At 54.3% G+C, this 14068-nt stretch overlaps 1 protein-coding gene and 1 long non-coding RNA gene across 2 annotated transcripts; both read right to left on the reverse strand.

Moving 5' to 3' along the window:
* Positions 1-3052: 3052 nt before the first annotated feature.
* LOC126066012 (uncharacterized) lies at positions 3053-4755 on the reverse strand. The gene is made up of 3 exons (XR_007514986.1): positions 4668-4755; positions 3778-3876; positions 3053-3214 (listed from the first exon to the last, which is right to left on the reverse strand). It is a non-coding gene; the product is annotated as an uncharacterized LOC126066012 (long non-coding RNA).
* A 5185-nt stretch (positions 4756-9940) lies between these two features.
* On the reverse strand, positions 9941-13215 carry MTFP1 (mitochondrial fission process 1). The gene is made up of 4 exons (XM_049865924.1): positions 13068-13215; positions 12010-12137; positions 11246-11478; positions 9941-10200 (listed from the first exon to the last, which is right to left on the reverse strand). Exons 1-4 carry the CDS (start codon positions 13126-13128, stop codon positions 10128-10130), a joined length of 495 nt encoding a protein of 164 aa, XP_049721881.1. The 5' UTR covers positions 13129-13215; the 3' UTR covers positions 9941-10127.
* Between the last annotated feature and the right edge of the window lie 853 nt (positions 13216-14068).

Consider the following 14068-nt stretch of genomic DNA (forward strand, 5'->3'; position numbering starts at 1 on the left):
TGTATGAGACCACTATTATAAGAGCTCAAGAAAAGATTTAAACACAGAAGAAAATATTCTTTGATGGTTAAGCAGATGAGGAGAGAGGAAGAAGGGTATTCACTATCTAAATAGTAGACAAGAGTTATCTTAGGTGAAGGGAAGGACCACACACAACACAGGGGATGTCAGCACAACTGGACTAAACCAAAAGCTAAGAAGTTTCCTGAATACAACTAAACACTTCGAGAGACAGAGTAGCAGGGGCAGGGATCTGGGGACCATGGTTTCAGGGGACATCTAGGTCAACTGGTATAACAAAGTTTAAGAAAATGTTCTGCATCCCATTTTAGTGAGTGGCATCTGGGGTCTTAAAAGCTAGTGAGTGGCTGTCTAAGTTATATCAATTGATCCCAACCAACCTGGAGCAAAGGAGAATGAAGAACACCAAAGATACAAGGAAAAGATTAGCCCAAGAGACAGAAAGGGTCACAACAACCAAAGACTCCATCAGCCTGAGACCAGAAGAACTATGTGGTGCCCGGCTACCACCAATGATCACCCTGAACTCAAATTCTAGTAAAAAGACCAGACTTAATGGTCTGAGACTGGAGGAACCCCAGAAGACATGGCTCCCAGGTTCTCTGTTAGCCCAAAACTAAAACCATTCCCGAAGCAAACTCTTCAAAGATTAGACTGGACTATAAGACATAAAATGATATTCGTATGCTTCTTAGCTCAAGTAGATACATGAGACTGAATGGGCAGCTCCCACCTGGAGGTGAGATGTGAAAGAAGAAAGGGACAGGAGCTGATTGAACGGATGTGATATCCGGGGTGGAAAGGGGAAGTGTACTGTCACCTTATATGGAGGGCAACTATGGTCACATAACAATGTGTGTATAAATTTTTGCATGAGAACCTAACTTGAACTGTAAACTTTCCTTAAAGAACAACAACAAAAAAACCTTAAAGCACTTTGAGCCCTCAGGTCCTGTGGGCATGTTGAGAGGTGCTGCCCCCCTGTGGTGGGGCTGAGCATTGTTGGAGCAGGCCCCTGCAGAGACCCAACTCCCAGCATGCTCTGGGGCAAAGGCCTCAAGGCCTGGGGAGGGGAAAGACCTCTCCTCTCTTTCCCCAGTCCCTGGTAGCAGAAAAGGTTCACCTTTGACTACTAACTTAAAGGTTGCCAGTTTGAACCCACCCAGAAACACCACAGAAGAAAGGCCTGGCAATCTGCCTCTGTAGAGATTACAGCAAAGAAAACCCTTCGGAGTAGTTCTACTCTGTAACACATGGGGTCGCCATGAGTTGGAATCAATTCAATGGCAACAGGTTTGGTTGTTTCTTTTTTTTTTCTCTTCCCCACAATACCAGTAGGGATTGGCCCCACACAGAAGCAAGGGTATCGAGGAATGGGAAGAAAATTGTAATTTCCCAGCACCTGCCACCTCATATCTGGTTGACCTCTCTGCAGTTGTTTCCCCATCCATCAAATGGGGACAACCCACATTGGTCACTAAGGATTGTCTCCCATCCCCTATTCAGCAAAGAGGCAAGCTGGAGAGAGGATGCCCCACCGCTTGAGTCTGGGGTGCTTGGAGGAGGGATTTCCGTGCCACAGAGAGATACAGATATGGCATCAGAGCAGAGGGAGGGCTTGGGGGGACTGCCAGGTAAATACAGAATGCCCAGTTAAATCCGAATTTCAGATGAACAGTGAATCATTTTTTTTATTATAAGTGTGTCGTATGCAATGTTAGGGACATACTTATACTTAAAAAGTATTTGTTGTGTATCTGACATTCAAATTTACCTGGGCATACTGTATTTTTGTTAAATCTGACAACCCCACTCCTAAGGGTTCTACGCCAAAGGGGGCTGAGCTGCCTGGGGGAGGGCATGACTCATGCTGTGCCAGGCACTTCCAGCTTCTCATTTTAGCCCTCATGAGTCAGTGGGAGGGGTCTCCATCACCCCACCTCCCCTTTCACAATGAGGCCACTGAGGCACCCCACTGCTCAAAGGCTCACAGGCGATGTGTGCAGAGCAGGAGTCAGGTCCTAGGGTTGGGCTGGGCTGCAGCCTCCAGGCAGAACAGACCATGGCCCTGGCCTCAGGCTCCCAGAGAGGAGGGGAGGTCGAGACTGCTACAAACTGTTACCACCATGATGGAGGAAGGAAGGGCAGGAGGGAGCCCAGAGGTGGCTCCCAAGCCCGGGTAGGGGTAAGAGGTTTCCTTGAGGTGTTGAACTGTAGGATGAGTAGGCTGTAATCAGGGGAATGTGGGCCAGCAGGAAGGAGTGGGCAAGGTGTGGAAGTGGCCCATTTGGAGGGGACAGTGTAAGAAATGTTGGAGTCAAGAAACCAAAAGACAGAAAGGCAGAAGTGAAGATTTGGGGTAGGCAGGTGAGGAAGGTGTGTATGGTGGTGGTGGTAGAAGTAGTTGGCAGGAGAGAGAGGAATTATCTCCATCATACAGGGCCTTGGGCATGTGACCTTGGGCAAATCCTTTCCCACTTCAGTCCTCAGTTTCCCCAGGTGTAAGATGAGAGCATTAGGTTGGTTTGCAGCTTGAGCTACTAGTCCAATCTTTATTTACAGATGTTGGAGACCCCTTCATCTCTACCAGTACCACCTCTGATCTGTGCCCTTCTGAGAGTTTGAGGGGAGAGAGAAGACTCTTAGTCATTCACACCATAGTGTAAACAACAGGTTATCTTTTCAAAGTCCAGAGCCTGGACTCTTCTGAACATTTAAAGATGTGGCAAAGTAAATCTGGAGATGGGCCCAGGTCTCAGCCACCCTGCAGAGGCCCCACCCGCTCAGCCCCTGCCCAAACACTGAAAGGGTGAAGGAAGAAGTAGAGCTGAGCCCAGCCTCCCCGTGCCTGCCACCTCACTCCCCCACTGACCCAAGCCAACATCCGGAGCACTGCTTCACTGGAGGCCCAGCTCTGGCCCCTGTCCTGGGGGCCTCATTTTCCCAGTCCTGCACAGGAAAATTAGACAGGCTGAAGCCAGTGGTGAATATCTTTTTAATGAAAAACCATGGCAGGCATGGGGGCTTCCTCAGACCCTGCAGCCCAGTCCTGCAGGTGAATGTGTGGCCAGGCTCTGGGCCCGGAGCCAGCAGCAGCGGGTAAAGATGCACAAGGTCATGCCTAGGGCAAACATCAATGCCACCTCCAGGAGCAGAGTCCCAGCCATCGGTGTCAGCAAGCTGGGGAGGCTTCCTGGAACAAGAAGAAGGGGCTGGTTAGTGCCTGAAGAGGCAAGGAGTGCGCTGGCAGGGGCAGGGAGGGGTCTGGTGACAGCCCTGGCCACCCAGAACCATGTTGTTTACATGGGAGACACAGTACAAGGCTACTGGGCTCTCAAGCCCCAGTTTCCTCATCTAGAAAGTGGGACCGATTTTGTCTCCTGCACAGGATTATTGGGGGGTTTAAATGAGATTAGGCACAGAAAGTGAAAGTCCTAGCCCGACTTGGTAGGGAAGCATTGATTAACAACATAGAGTGGGTGTCAGTTAATCTTCTTCAGGGTAAGGCAGCTTGGAGAGCAAGTGGCTTCCAAGGTCACAAGGTGAGCAAGCTTACAGCCAGCTGGCCTGATGGTGCAGGCTCTGCTCTAGCAGGCCCCAAACAGGCAGTGGGGCTGTGGTGGGGTGGGGAGAAGGAGGCAGCCGGAGCCAGGTTCTTCTGGGACTCACCAAGGACCACTGGACTTGGGGCTGTGTCTCTCATGGAAGGGGACCCCAAGAGGGGCTCAGGCTCTTGGACAGACCTCTCTCACTCACCTCTAAGCCCCCTGGAGTCAGAAGCCTGACTCAACTCAGACGATAGGGCAGCTTCCTCTGTCACCCGGTCAAAGACCTCCTCAGGGACCTGCCCAAAGGCTGGAAGACAAAGACACCCCACACCAGAGGGTATTAAAGTACTCCTACACACACACACCCATACACCTAACCTGCTAACCTTGTAGTATCAGCTCACTGCTGCTGGAAGGGAGAGAGAAGAAATGATGAGTTACTAAGAGCCTTCTCCCTCTTCTCTAAAACTCCCAGAAGGGCACAGATCAGGGGTTGTATTTGTGCAGATGAAGGGGTCTCCAGGTACCTGTAAATAAAGCTTATACTAAAAGCTCAAAAGGAGTCCCTGGATGGTGCAAATGGTTAAGTTGCTCAACTATTAGCTGAAAGATTGGTGGTTCGAACACATCCAGAAGTGCCTCTGAAGACAGGCGTGATCTGGGAAAGGTCACAGCCTTGAAAGCCCTAGGGAGCACAGTTCTACACTGTATACATTGGGTCGCCATGATGCGGCTTGACAGCAACTAACAACAACAAAAGAAGCTCAAAAGTGGTAAACCAACCTAATGCTCTCATTTTACACTTGGGGAAACTGAGACCCAGAAAGGGAAAGGATTTGCCCAAGGTCACATACAGTAGTAGGCTCCCCAGACAGGGGCCAGGGGCCAAGCCCCTTCCTTGGTTCTACTGATCAACGTATTACTTCACCTGGGTCTTTGCAGTTCAGGGGGCCAATGTCAGGTTCCTCAAAAGTCTTTAGTAGCAAGATGGTCCCTTTTGTAGGCCCACCCACCCAAGATCATGAGTGGCTCCCAGGGCCAACTGCCTCCCCAGCCCCAGAGCTCACCCCTTCCCCCACCAAACCAGGGGGCTCTTACCTGCCAGGGCCCTTCAATGGGGTGACCAGGGAGCTGGGCAGGTAACCTCACAACAGTCACACATACCGCTCAGAGAGGCATCGTCCAGAAGTTCCCACCTATAGGGCCGATAAGGATGGGGTAGAGAAGGATCTGCTTAAGTCAGTGCACCAGAAACTGGACCCCCCATAGGCCAGACCTGTGTTTTACAGGTAAAGAAACTGAGGCTTATAAAAGTTCTGTGACTTGCCTATGATGCCACAGCCAACAAAAATTGGAACTGGGATTTGAACCTGTGTCTCAGGCAGAGTCCAAAGTCTCCATTCCCAACATACCTCACACTGCCCACTCTAGGCCAAGCACTTAGGCTGGTTTTGCTGGCCAGGGGGGAACTATTACAAGAGGGCCAAGCTTTTTGAAAGTTAGTCTGAGCCACTTTGAGCCTCAGTTTCCTCTCCTGCCAAAACTCTACCTCCCAGGCAATTAAAAAAATAGAACAGTTCCCAGTCAAGTCAGCTCTGACTCCTGGCAACCCCATGTATGTCAGAAAAGAAATGCGCTCCATACGGATTCAGTGGCTGATTTTTCAGAAGGGGATTGTCAGGTCTTTCTTCCAGGGCACCTCTACCACTACTACCTAGTGCCGTCGAGTCGATTCTAACTCCTAGCGACCCTATAGGACAGAGTAGAACTGCCCCATAGAGTTTCCAAGGAGCGCCTGGTGGATTCGAACTGCTGGCCCTTTGGTTAGCAGCCATAGCACTTAACCGCTACACCACCAGGGTTTCCAAGGCACCTCTAGGTGGACTCAAACTTCCAACCTTCTGGTTAGCAGCTAAGCATGTTAACCATTTGCACCACCAGGGACTCCCACAGGCAATTAATGAGGTCATATATACAAACACCTGTTACAGGGTAGGGCATGCAGGGCACTTTAACTGTATAATGACTTGCCTGTTTGTGTCCCTGTGGAAGGAGCAGGCTTTCTTGGTAGCATCAGGTGGGACTTTTGGGTCCCAGGCTAGCAGCTGGCAATGGACATAAACCTGTGGGGAGAGAGGCCCCAGGCTGAGGAAACGTGGGGAGATGGAAGTAGGGACTCAGGCCCTGAGGGCACCTGCTTCCACTCAGGTCATCAGGAGAGTCAGCAAAGGTGAAGGCCTGGAAGGAGAACTCCAGGGTATCAGGGACCTCTTGGGGCAGGAAGCGGGAATGGGCATCCTTAACATCCACCAAGCACCTGGAAGGCCCAGGCTGGAGGTCAGCACTGCCCAGAGGACAACCCTGAACTGAGGTCTGGCCCCAGCCTGGTCTCAAACTATCACACGCCATCATTGTTGAGAATTCTGCACGCCATGCCCTGAGCTAAGCATCTCCCCATTCAATCTACATAACAATGCTATGAACAGTCTGGTACTCCTCCCATTTTACAGAGGGGCTGAGGCAACAGAGGTGAAGAAGCCAGTAAACGTCTCTTGCTCCCCTGGCCTGGAGATGACCACCCAACAATTCCTAGAGGACACCATTTGGACATCTGTCTCTTCTAGCTCTGGACAGGCTCTCAGCCCCTCCCCCAGCCTCCCCAGAGACACCACTCACTGAATAGTCTAGACTGTACCTTGTCCCCCTCCCCCAGGTCCAGTACCCATGATGCCTCATGATGCCTGATGAAGCTGTAGTACACAGGGGCCACTTCTAGATCCCAGCTGGGGCTGGTCACACACTCATCCACATATAGCTGTAAGGGCTGATAAAAAAAAATAGGAGCCGCCAAACATGGCAAATTCCAGGTGGAGCTCAGAGCCCAGGAAAACAGTGCTGGTGTTGGCCCCATCCTGGGCTGGAATGAAAACCAGATGGGGAGGTCAGGAGACCCAGAGACACTGAGGGGCTTGCCCAAGGCCACACAGCAAGAGGGAGGCAGGCAAAGCTGGGACCAGGTCACCTGAAGCCCAGGCCCTTGCCCCCCTGCCACCCTGCCCTTCATCTCTTCCTGCCTTCACCAGGGGTATACTAGCTTGGGACCTTTCCCCCTTGGGGCACTGCCTCGGCCCAGCTGATGCCCCCACCTGTGGGAAGGGATGAACCAGGCCAAAGCCTCACACTGATGTCCAGATGTCCAAGGCCAGCCAGAGATCCAGTAACCAGGGAGACTGGGGGTGAGGTGGGGGATTCCAAGCTAGCAGGGAAGCAAAAGGGGTTAGTGAGAGTCTGGCATATCAGGGTGCCCAGAAAGCAAACACTGAAGGCTCATGACAAGGTCCCGGGACAGCCCAGCCAGAGAAAGGGATAGAAGAGAAATATCCAGGAGAATCCAGAGTTCCAAATATAGACTCCCAGGCTAATCTGGCTCACACCAAGGGGGGCGTGAGATCGGTGTCTGTTCTCCTGGACCACTGGAAGGGGTAACCCCCCAGCCTCCTTCCTCCTTCCTGCAGGACCTCCAGGGGTGCAGGGCCCAAGACAGGCTAAGGGGCACTAGAGAGTGCTCACCGCTTGGCTGTGCAGCTGACTCAATGGCGGAAGGCAGGAATGGGGGGCTGCTCAGGGCGATTAGCTGGGGGTCAGCAAAGAATTCCACCATCTTCCCTGGGATCTGAGGGGATACCGGCACCTTAAGAAGCAAGGACTAGTACCTCCCCAGCTTGGTCCCACCTCATTGGGTGGCATCAAAGCCACTCACCCTCTCTGGGCCTCAGTTTCCTTTTTAGGACATGCTCAACGTTCATTCCCACTCAAAAGCTTTGGAGAGTGATGTGCTTAATTGCATCTGGTGGCAAGACAGTGGGGCCTTCCCCTCTGTAAGCCTTGGTTTCCTCATCTGGAAAATGGGATGATAGTCCACCTCCCTCGTAGAGCTGTTGAGGATGCAAGGAACAAATACAAGCAAGGGCACATGGTAAACACGCAGATGACAAATAGCAAGTCTGCACTACGCCCTTGGCCACCAAATTCCATACAATCAGGCCTCTGCTTCTTTTAGAAAAAGAAACAGGTTCAGAGAGGCTGTGGCTTGCCCAAGGTCACACAGCAAAAGTATGATCTCGTTCTACCCTTTTCTCCAGCCCAGACACCCCAGCTCTGCACCTCCCTCAAGATCTCCCAGGTACCCTCAGGCTCCTGAAAGCCTGGTCCCCGTGAGCCTCAACAGCCCCCTCACCAGCTGGGTGAAGCCACAGCCTTAAATGGGGCAGCAAAGACCACATAGCCAGGCATGACAGGGACCAGGGAAGACAGGCAGGAACTGAGACGCAGGTGGCGGCCATCGAGCTGCGGCTCCCTCCTCACTGCCAAGATGACCTTTGTCGGCTTACATTCCTGAAGGAGGCTGTCCCCTGGCAGCCTGGCCCAGGCTGGTGTGCAGAGAACAGCCTAGGTCAGGGTGTGGCCAGTAGTGCCTGCCCAGAACCCTCCCCGACTGTACCCACCTCCCCATTCAATCCACTGCTCCAGCGTGGAGCAGGAGCCAGGTAAGGTGTGTCTGGGGTCCACAGACCTTCTCTTCTCCACACCGTGGCCTGTGGAGCCTGAGGGCCCCTCATGTGAGCGCCTACTATGTGCCAGGCCCCAGGACCCAAAGATGAAGACCCAAGGGCTCTTGATATCTGCACACGTGCACGCCAGTATTTCTTTACAAGGCAGGACCACCAGCAAGGCAACCAAGGGCCAGAAGGGGCTCACAGAGGGCTCAGCTAAGGGGCAGTGGTCCTGAAAGATGCTCAGAGCCGGCCAAGAGAAAAAGAATTTCCAGCCAAGTGGGAGACTCAGAGGCACAGAAGGGCAGGTGATGGAGAGGAGGACAATGCTGGGGCATGCTGACAGCTTAGACTATAGACGCGGAGTACAGAGGCCCAAAGCAGGCCTGGTTGATCCTAGCATTAGGGAGAGCCTTGAGGCTGGAAGTTGGAGTGAGCAAGGGCGATATCACAGAGAAGCAGCTGTCATGAGGGAGGTGGGAGGGAGGGGATGGGAGAATGCTAGGTGGGTGTCAGCCTGAGCAGGGATGTGGGAATTAGGGGGAGAGGGATGGGAATGAGGGAGACTCAGAGCACTTAAGGGAGCTAGAGAGCAGCAGTAGACTGGGCAGAGGTCATTGGGGGGCTTGGGAAGGGGACCTGGCCAGCATGGGGCACGAAGGGTGGCAGGGAAAGGCCAACCCCACCCTGAGGGACCCCCAGCCCTAGAGGAGGTCATCACACTCACCCTGCAGCTGCAGATACCCCCAGAGCAGGAACCACGATCCTAGCGCCCCCATCCTGACTCACCAGCAGCCTGCCTGACCCCTAGCCCCTGTAAGTCCAGCCCAGGTGTAGACGGTCCCACCTCGGTGGGGTTAGCCCACCTGGCTGCACCTGGGCAGCAAGGGGCAGGGCCAGGGTCCTGGTGAGCGATGATTTGTGGGTTGAGTGAGAGGGGCCCCAGGCTGTTTCTGCCCTGCACCCCACACCAGCCTCCGTGCCTCAACCAGACTGAACCCCCTCCCTCCTCAGCTCTCCACCCTTCTGAGCTGCTGGCAAAATGGTCTGGCCCAGAGTCAGGGTAGAAAGCCCCCACTACCACCCCCAGGGTAGCTCCCTTCTCTCCAGGACTCCCGATTCCCCTCATGGGGGTCCCATGAGGTGCTCAGACAGGAGCTGCCTTCCCTGTCTCTGGGCACCTTCAGGCCCAGGTGGTATCTGTCCAACAGGGTCTCCTCCCAGAGTCTTGGTGCTTTATGAGGCTTGCAGAAAGTGGGCAATGCCTACCCCAGAGGGCCCTGAAGCACCAGTGGTGGAACCCCAGGCACCTGCAGGGCAGTGTTGATGGGCTGGGAGGCACCAGCAGGGCCCAGTGCCAGGCTCTGTGCGGGATGCATGGCTGCAGAGTGAGCCTCCCCTGGGGGCCCCAGCCCTACTCCCCACCATCATATCCTGGTCACCCCCAACAGAAAAGCAGAATAAAACTCAGTTTCTTCAGGATTTATTGGGCTCCTGGGCGGGCCTGGCCCAGACCTATCCTGCCTTCCTGCCAGGCCCCTGCACCCGGCGCCAGGGATGGGCAGTTCGGAGAATTAGTCCTCAGGCGTCCCCGCTACGACAACTCCCCCATTTCTCCATGTGCCATGGGGTGTCTCATGAGGCTGAGCAGCCGGGAGGCCTGGACCCTTGGCTCCTGAGTGACATTGGGCACATCCCTTGCCCTCTCTGAGCCTCAGTCTCCAACGCTATCAATTGGGAGGGCATTACTTTCATGTGGAAAACAGGGATGGACCACCCAGGGTCCACTCCCACTTAGGATCTTGGATTCCTGGGAAGCAGACAGGGTTCAGCAGCAGCTGCAGCTCCTCTAGGGCCTGTTTTGAAGCTTCGGTCCAGCTTGAACCCACTTGGTTGCCAGGACCTAGGACCCCAAGGAGCCAGGCACCCACATCCCTGGGCAGGAGGAAGAAGTTGGCATGGAGCAAAGAGTGGGCCAACGCACAGGCCAGGTACCAGGGTGGGGTCAGGAAGAGCTGGGCTTCTCCACTGATGGGTACAGCTTGCGCAGGCTGGAGTCCAGGAGGAAGTCCACAGACCTGAGCAGAGATTGGGGATGGTGAGCAAACGGCCATGGGTGCTAACAGGGGAAGAAAAGGCAGAAAGCCAGGGCTAGAGAGAAGGACTCCTAGATGTGGGATACAAATGCCACCCAGGTGAAAAGACCTGTCTTCTCTCCCCTCCTCCCACCTTGGGCTACCTGGGGAAGCCAGGATCAAGACTTCCTCCTCTTTCTTCAGAGGGAGAAACTGAGGCAGACAGAGGGTAGAGGACCTGCTCAGGTCCTCAGGGTCCGTTATGTTCCCCTGGGGAATGACTCCTTCTTCCAGTAGCTCAGGAGAAGCCACAAGGAAGATAGACAACGCCTCATCCTAGGGCTGGTGTGTCGGGTTGCCCCATCTCTGGTTCTAAGAGGAGGCACATGACCCAACCCTGGCCAGGCTCAGAGGTGGGCACCAGGATGGACCAATGACAGCCTTCTTTGGGATTTTTGCTCTCCCTATTTAGAAGCTTCCCATGGGGCTTGTTAAGCTCGTGGGATGAAAGCTGGGGACTATTAGGGGCCACCTATGCTACCACGAGGGGAAAATGATCAAAACCAACACAGAGTGGGTTGGGGTGGGGTGGGGAGAAGGGCAGCAGGACAGGGAGATCCAGACCCCTAATGACATCATTTGAGGGCCTAGATCCAGCCATGCCCGAAAGCAACAAAACCTGGACTTTTTGGTTTCACAAAACAATTCCTATTTTACTTAACCCAGTTTGAATTGGGCTTCTGTCACCAATACCCCCAAAACCCACCCCTTCCAAGGTGCACCTGCTCCTGCCTGTCTTTCCAACAATAGAGTTTCTTTCTGGGAATTTACTTATCCTGTGTCCCATACCCTCAAGGTACCCCCTTCCTTTACTGCCAAGTACCTGCCAGATCATATGACAAAGGAACAGACTGTCCTTTACACCTCTGGAGCCCCAAGTGCCAGCCCTGCCTCTGCTGCCATTGTTCTACGTAATATGAGCAAGCCTCGCCAAGCCTAATTCCATCTCCGCCAAGTCGATGACCCCGAGGCTAGGAGGGGAACCCACCTGTCAATGGGGTGGACAATGACAGGGATAATCAGCAGCCCCACTGCAGTGGTGGTCCACTTGCGGACAGCCAGAGGCCAGCGGGTGGCGGTGCCCAGGACGTAGAGGGAGGCTGCACACACGCGGTTGACAGTGAAGCCTGGGATGGCCACAGAGGCCAGAGCCTGCCACACAAAGGTGTCCACCACAGCCACAGTCACCCTAGTCCTGCGGCCAGCTTCAGGGCTTGACACCTGTGGACACAAGTGGCATTCAACACAGCCTGGGATGGAGGCTGGGAATTCTGGGACAAGAGGCATGAGGCTGGACCAGGGAGGGGGAGGTGGCCAGTACCCATGGAGGAGGGTGGACCAAACTGCAGTAGTGTTGAGTTTTAGAGTACACCACATGCACGGCTGGGGGAAGACTGTGCTACAAGGAAGGGCTTGAGAATGGACTCTACCACATCCCAGGACTGGGGTATAGACTAGACCACATGCGGGGCTGGGGGTAGGCTGTATCACATGCACGGTATAGACTAGACCACCGGAAGGGCTGACGAAGAATTATCCCAGAGTTGGGTCAGGACTGTACTATATGCACGGCTGAGGGTACACTGGGGCTGAAGGAGGACTCCACCACACGCAGGCTAGGGTATGGACTGCACCACAGGTGAGGTTTTGAGGGGTGAACAATCCCACAAGGGCCTTACCACATGCAAACTATGGACTGAACCACACGGGGAGTAGGATGTCCCACAGTAGGGGCAGCAGGCTAACACTCACATCTCCTGCCTTCTTGCCCTTGTCGATGGCATCAGCCAGCACATAGGAGCTGGACACACCGTAGCTCAGCCACACCACAGCTGCCGGCACCAGAGAGCGGAAGGCCTCCCCAACCTCGTTTGCATAACCTGGAAAAAGAGGGAAGACAACACTTCTCAGGCCCACGGCTGTCCCACAAGGGGGCGCTGGTGTGAGCTGGTTCTAATCCTTGCCTGCTAAGCAGGGTGACCTTAGGCAAACATCTTTACCTCTGAGCTTCGGTTTCCTAACTTGTAAATGGGGGCCATTGTAGGGAGGCTGAACACACACAATCATCACTAATTGGTTCGATGTCCTTGTCTTCCTAGTCTGAGTTCTAGAAACTCTGTACTAATGGGGAAACAGGAAGCAGGAAGCCTGCTCATGAGCAGCCCCATGGGTCGGGCACTCACCATGTGCCAGGCTTATCTCATTCCACCCTTACAACCACCACCCCATCAAGGAAGCCCTCCTCTTTGACCCATTTTGCCGGGAAGAAAACTGAGGCACAGACATTGCCAGTGAGTGGTGTTGTTAGTTGCCAACTAGGCATTTCCAACTCGTAGCCACCCCATGTGTGGAGAGTAGAACTGCTCCATAGAATTTTCAAGGCTGTGACCTTTGGGAGCAGATCTCCAGGCCTGTCTTCCCAGGCGCCACTGGGTAGTTTGGAACCGCCAACCTTTCGGCCAGTGGTCCAGCGCTTAACGATTTGTGCAGTGCTGAGATGGGAGTCCAGATCCGCCTGTCCTCAGGCATTCCAGTGGTCAGCGCGCTTCCCCCTTCCTCGTGGCTCTGTGTTCGAGCCTCCGCCCCGGGATGACTAGTCCGCAGAGACACCCGAGCACAAGACTGGACCCACCAGCGCTGTGTGACCTTGGGCAAGTCCCTAGCCCTCTTTGAGCCCAGTCTCTGGCCCCAGGCGGAATGAGAACTAAGACCTTCCCGCCTCCTCCTCGCTACGGGCAGGTACCTAGCGTCCCCCATCACTCCAGGCACAGGGTGGTGAAGGGATCATCGCGCCCCTCGCCTGCTCTCACCCAGGTACCGCACCCACGTGTCTCGGTAGAGGTCACGCTCAGCGGCCCGCGGCTCAGGCATGGCGTTCCCGCGGCGGTCCCGGCCACTGCAACTGCCTCTGACACCTCGACCCCCACTAGCGCCCCTGTCGGCCGCGGCAGGACCGGCCAAAGGTCCCCGGCTGAAGGGCTAGTCGTGCAGTTCCAGCACGCAGGGAGCGTCTGCAAATTCTCCCGCGCACCGAAGCCCCTCTCCCGGGCTCAGGTTTTCCTGATTGTACGTTTTCCCTGGGCTGAGGGGGCGGTGCCATCTCTCCGCCCCTCTCCCTGGACTGACTGGCTTGGGGAGCCAAAGGGGCTGGTTTCTAATTCGGATGTCACACTTCCTAGCTGCCTGACCTTGGGCAGAGTCTCTACTTAGCTGAACCTCATTTTATTCATGTGTAAATGGGGGTCACGACAACGTCCACTCCCTAGGACGGTTAAAAAAAAACGGGGATTAATTATAAGAGTCACAGTTACTGAGCTTACTACGGGTCCGGCCCGGGACGTTCGCTAAGGACTCTAGATGGCGGGTCCCTTAGTCGGTTCACACAGCTGTTTAAGGGGTGGAGCCGGGATCTGAATGCAGGCAGTGTGGCTCCAGAGCTCCTGCTGTTCCAGTGAGCTCGCTAAATGAGACTGGAGAAGTGAGTGGTGAGCTCCTTGACGAGGTGGATGCCCGGACTCTTAAATCTATTCCAGGCAGGTGCCATGTTCATTTGTCACGCACTCGGGTCTAACTGGTATTGGTATGACCCCAAACCGAGCCTCTTGGGTGCGGGACTCTGAATGGATGAATGAATGAGAAGGGAGGCAGGGTTGGAATCCAGGGAAATGAGCAGAACATCTTGGAGGTTAGTGTTTACGGCAGGAGGAGCCCCTTCCTCTGCTAGAACTCAGTGAACCCATCTGAGCAATGGGTGGGGCTACAATTCACTAAAACTTTGTGAATGTCACAGAGGCAAAGGCATGCCATTAGA

The sequence above is a fragment of the Elephas maximus genome, chromosome 22, assembly GCF_024166365.1.
Source record: "Elephas maximus indicus isolate mEleMax1 chromosome 22, mEleMax1 primary haplotype, whole genome shotgun sequence".
Classification (NCBI taxonomy): Eukaryota; Metazoa; Chordata; class Mammalia; order Proboscidea; family Elephantidae; genus Elephas; species Elephas maximus.

What these genes read in the sequence shown, in the direction of transcription:
- MTFP1 (XM_049865924.1), bottom strand. Translation starts at nt 13,128, where the DNA reads ATGCCTGAGCCGCGGGCCGCTGAGCGTGACCTCTACCGAGACACGTGG. An exon ending in AGGGCAAGAAGGCAGGAGAT is followed by an intron (nt 11,479 to 12,009) that starts GTGAGTGTTAGC and finishes TTGTGTCCACAG; the next exon opens with GTGTCAAGCCCTGAAGCTGG. An exon ending in ATTGTCCACCCCATTGACAG is followed by an intron (nt 10,201 to 11,245) that starts GTGGGTTCCCCT and finishes ATCTCTGCTCAG; the next exon opens with GTCTGTGGACTTCCTCCTGG.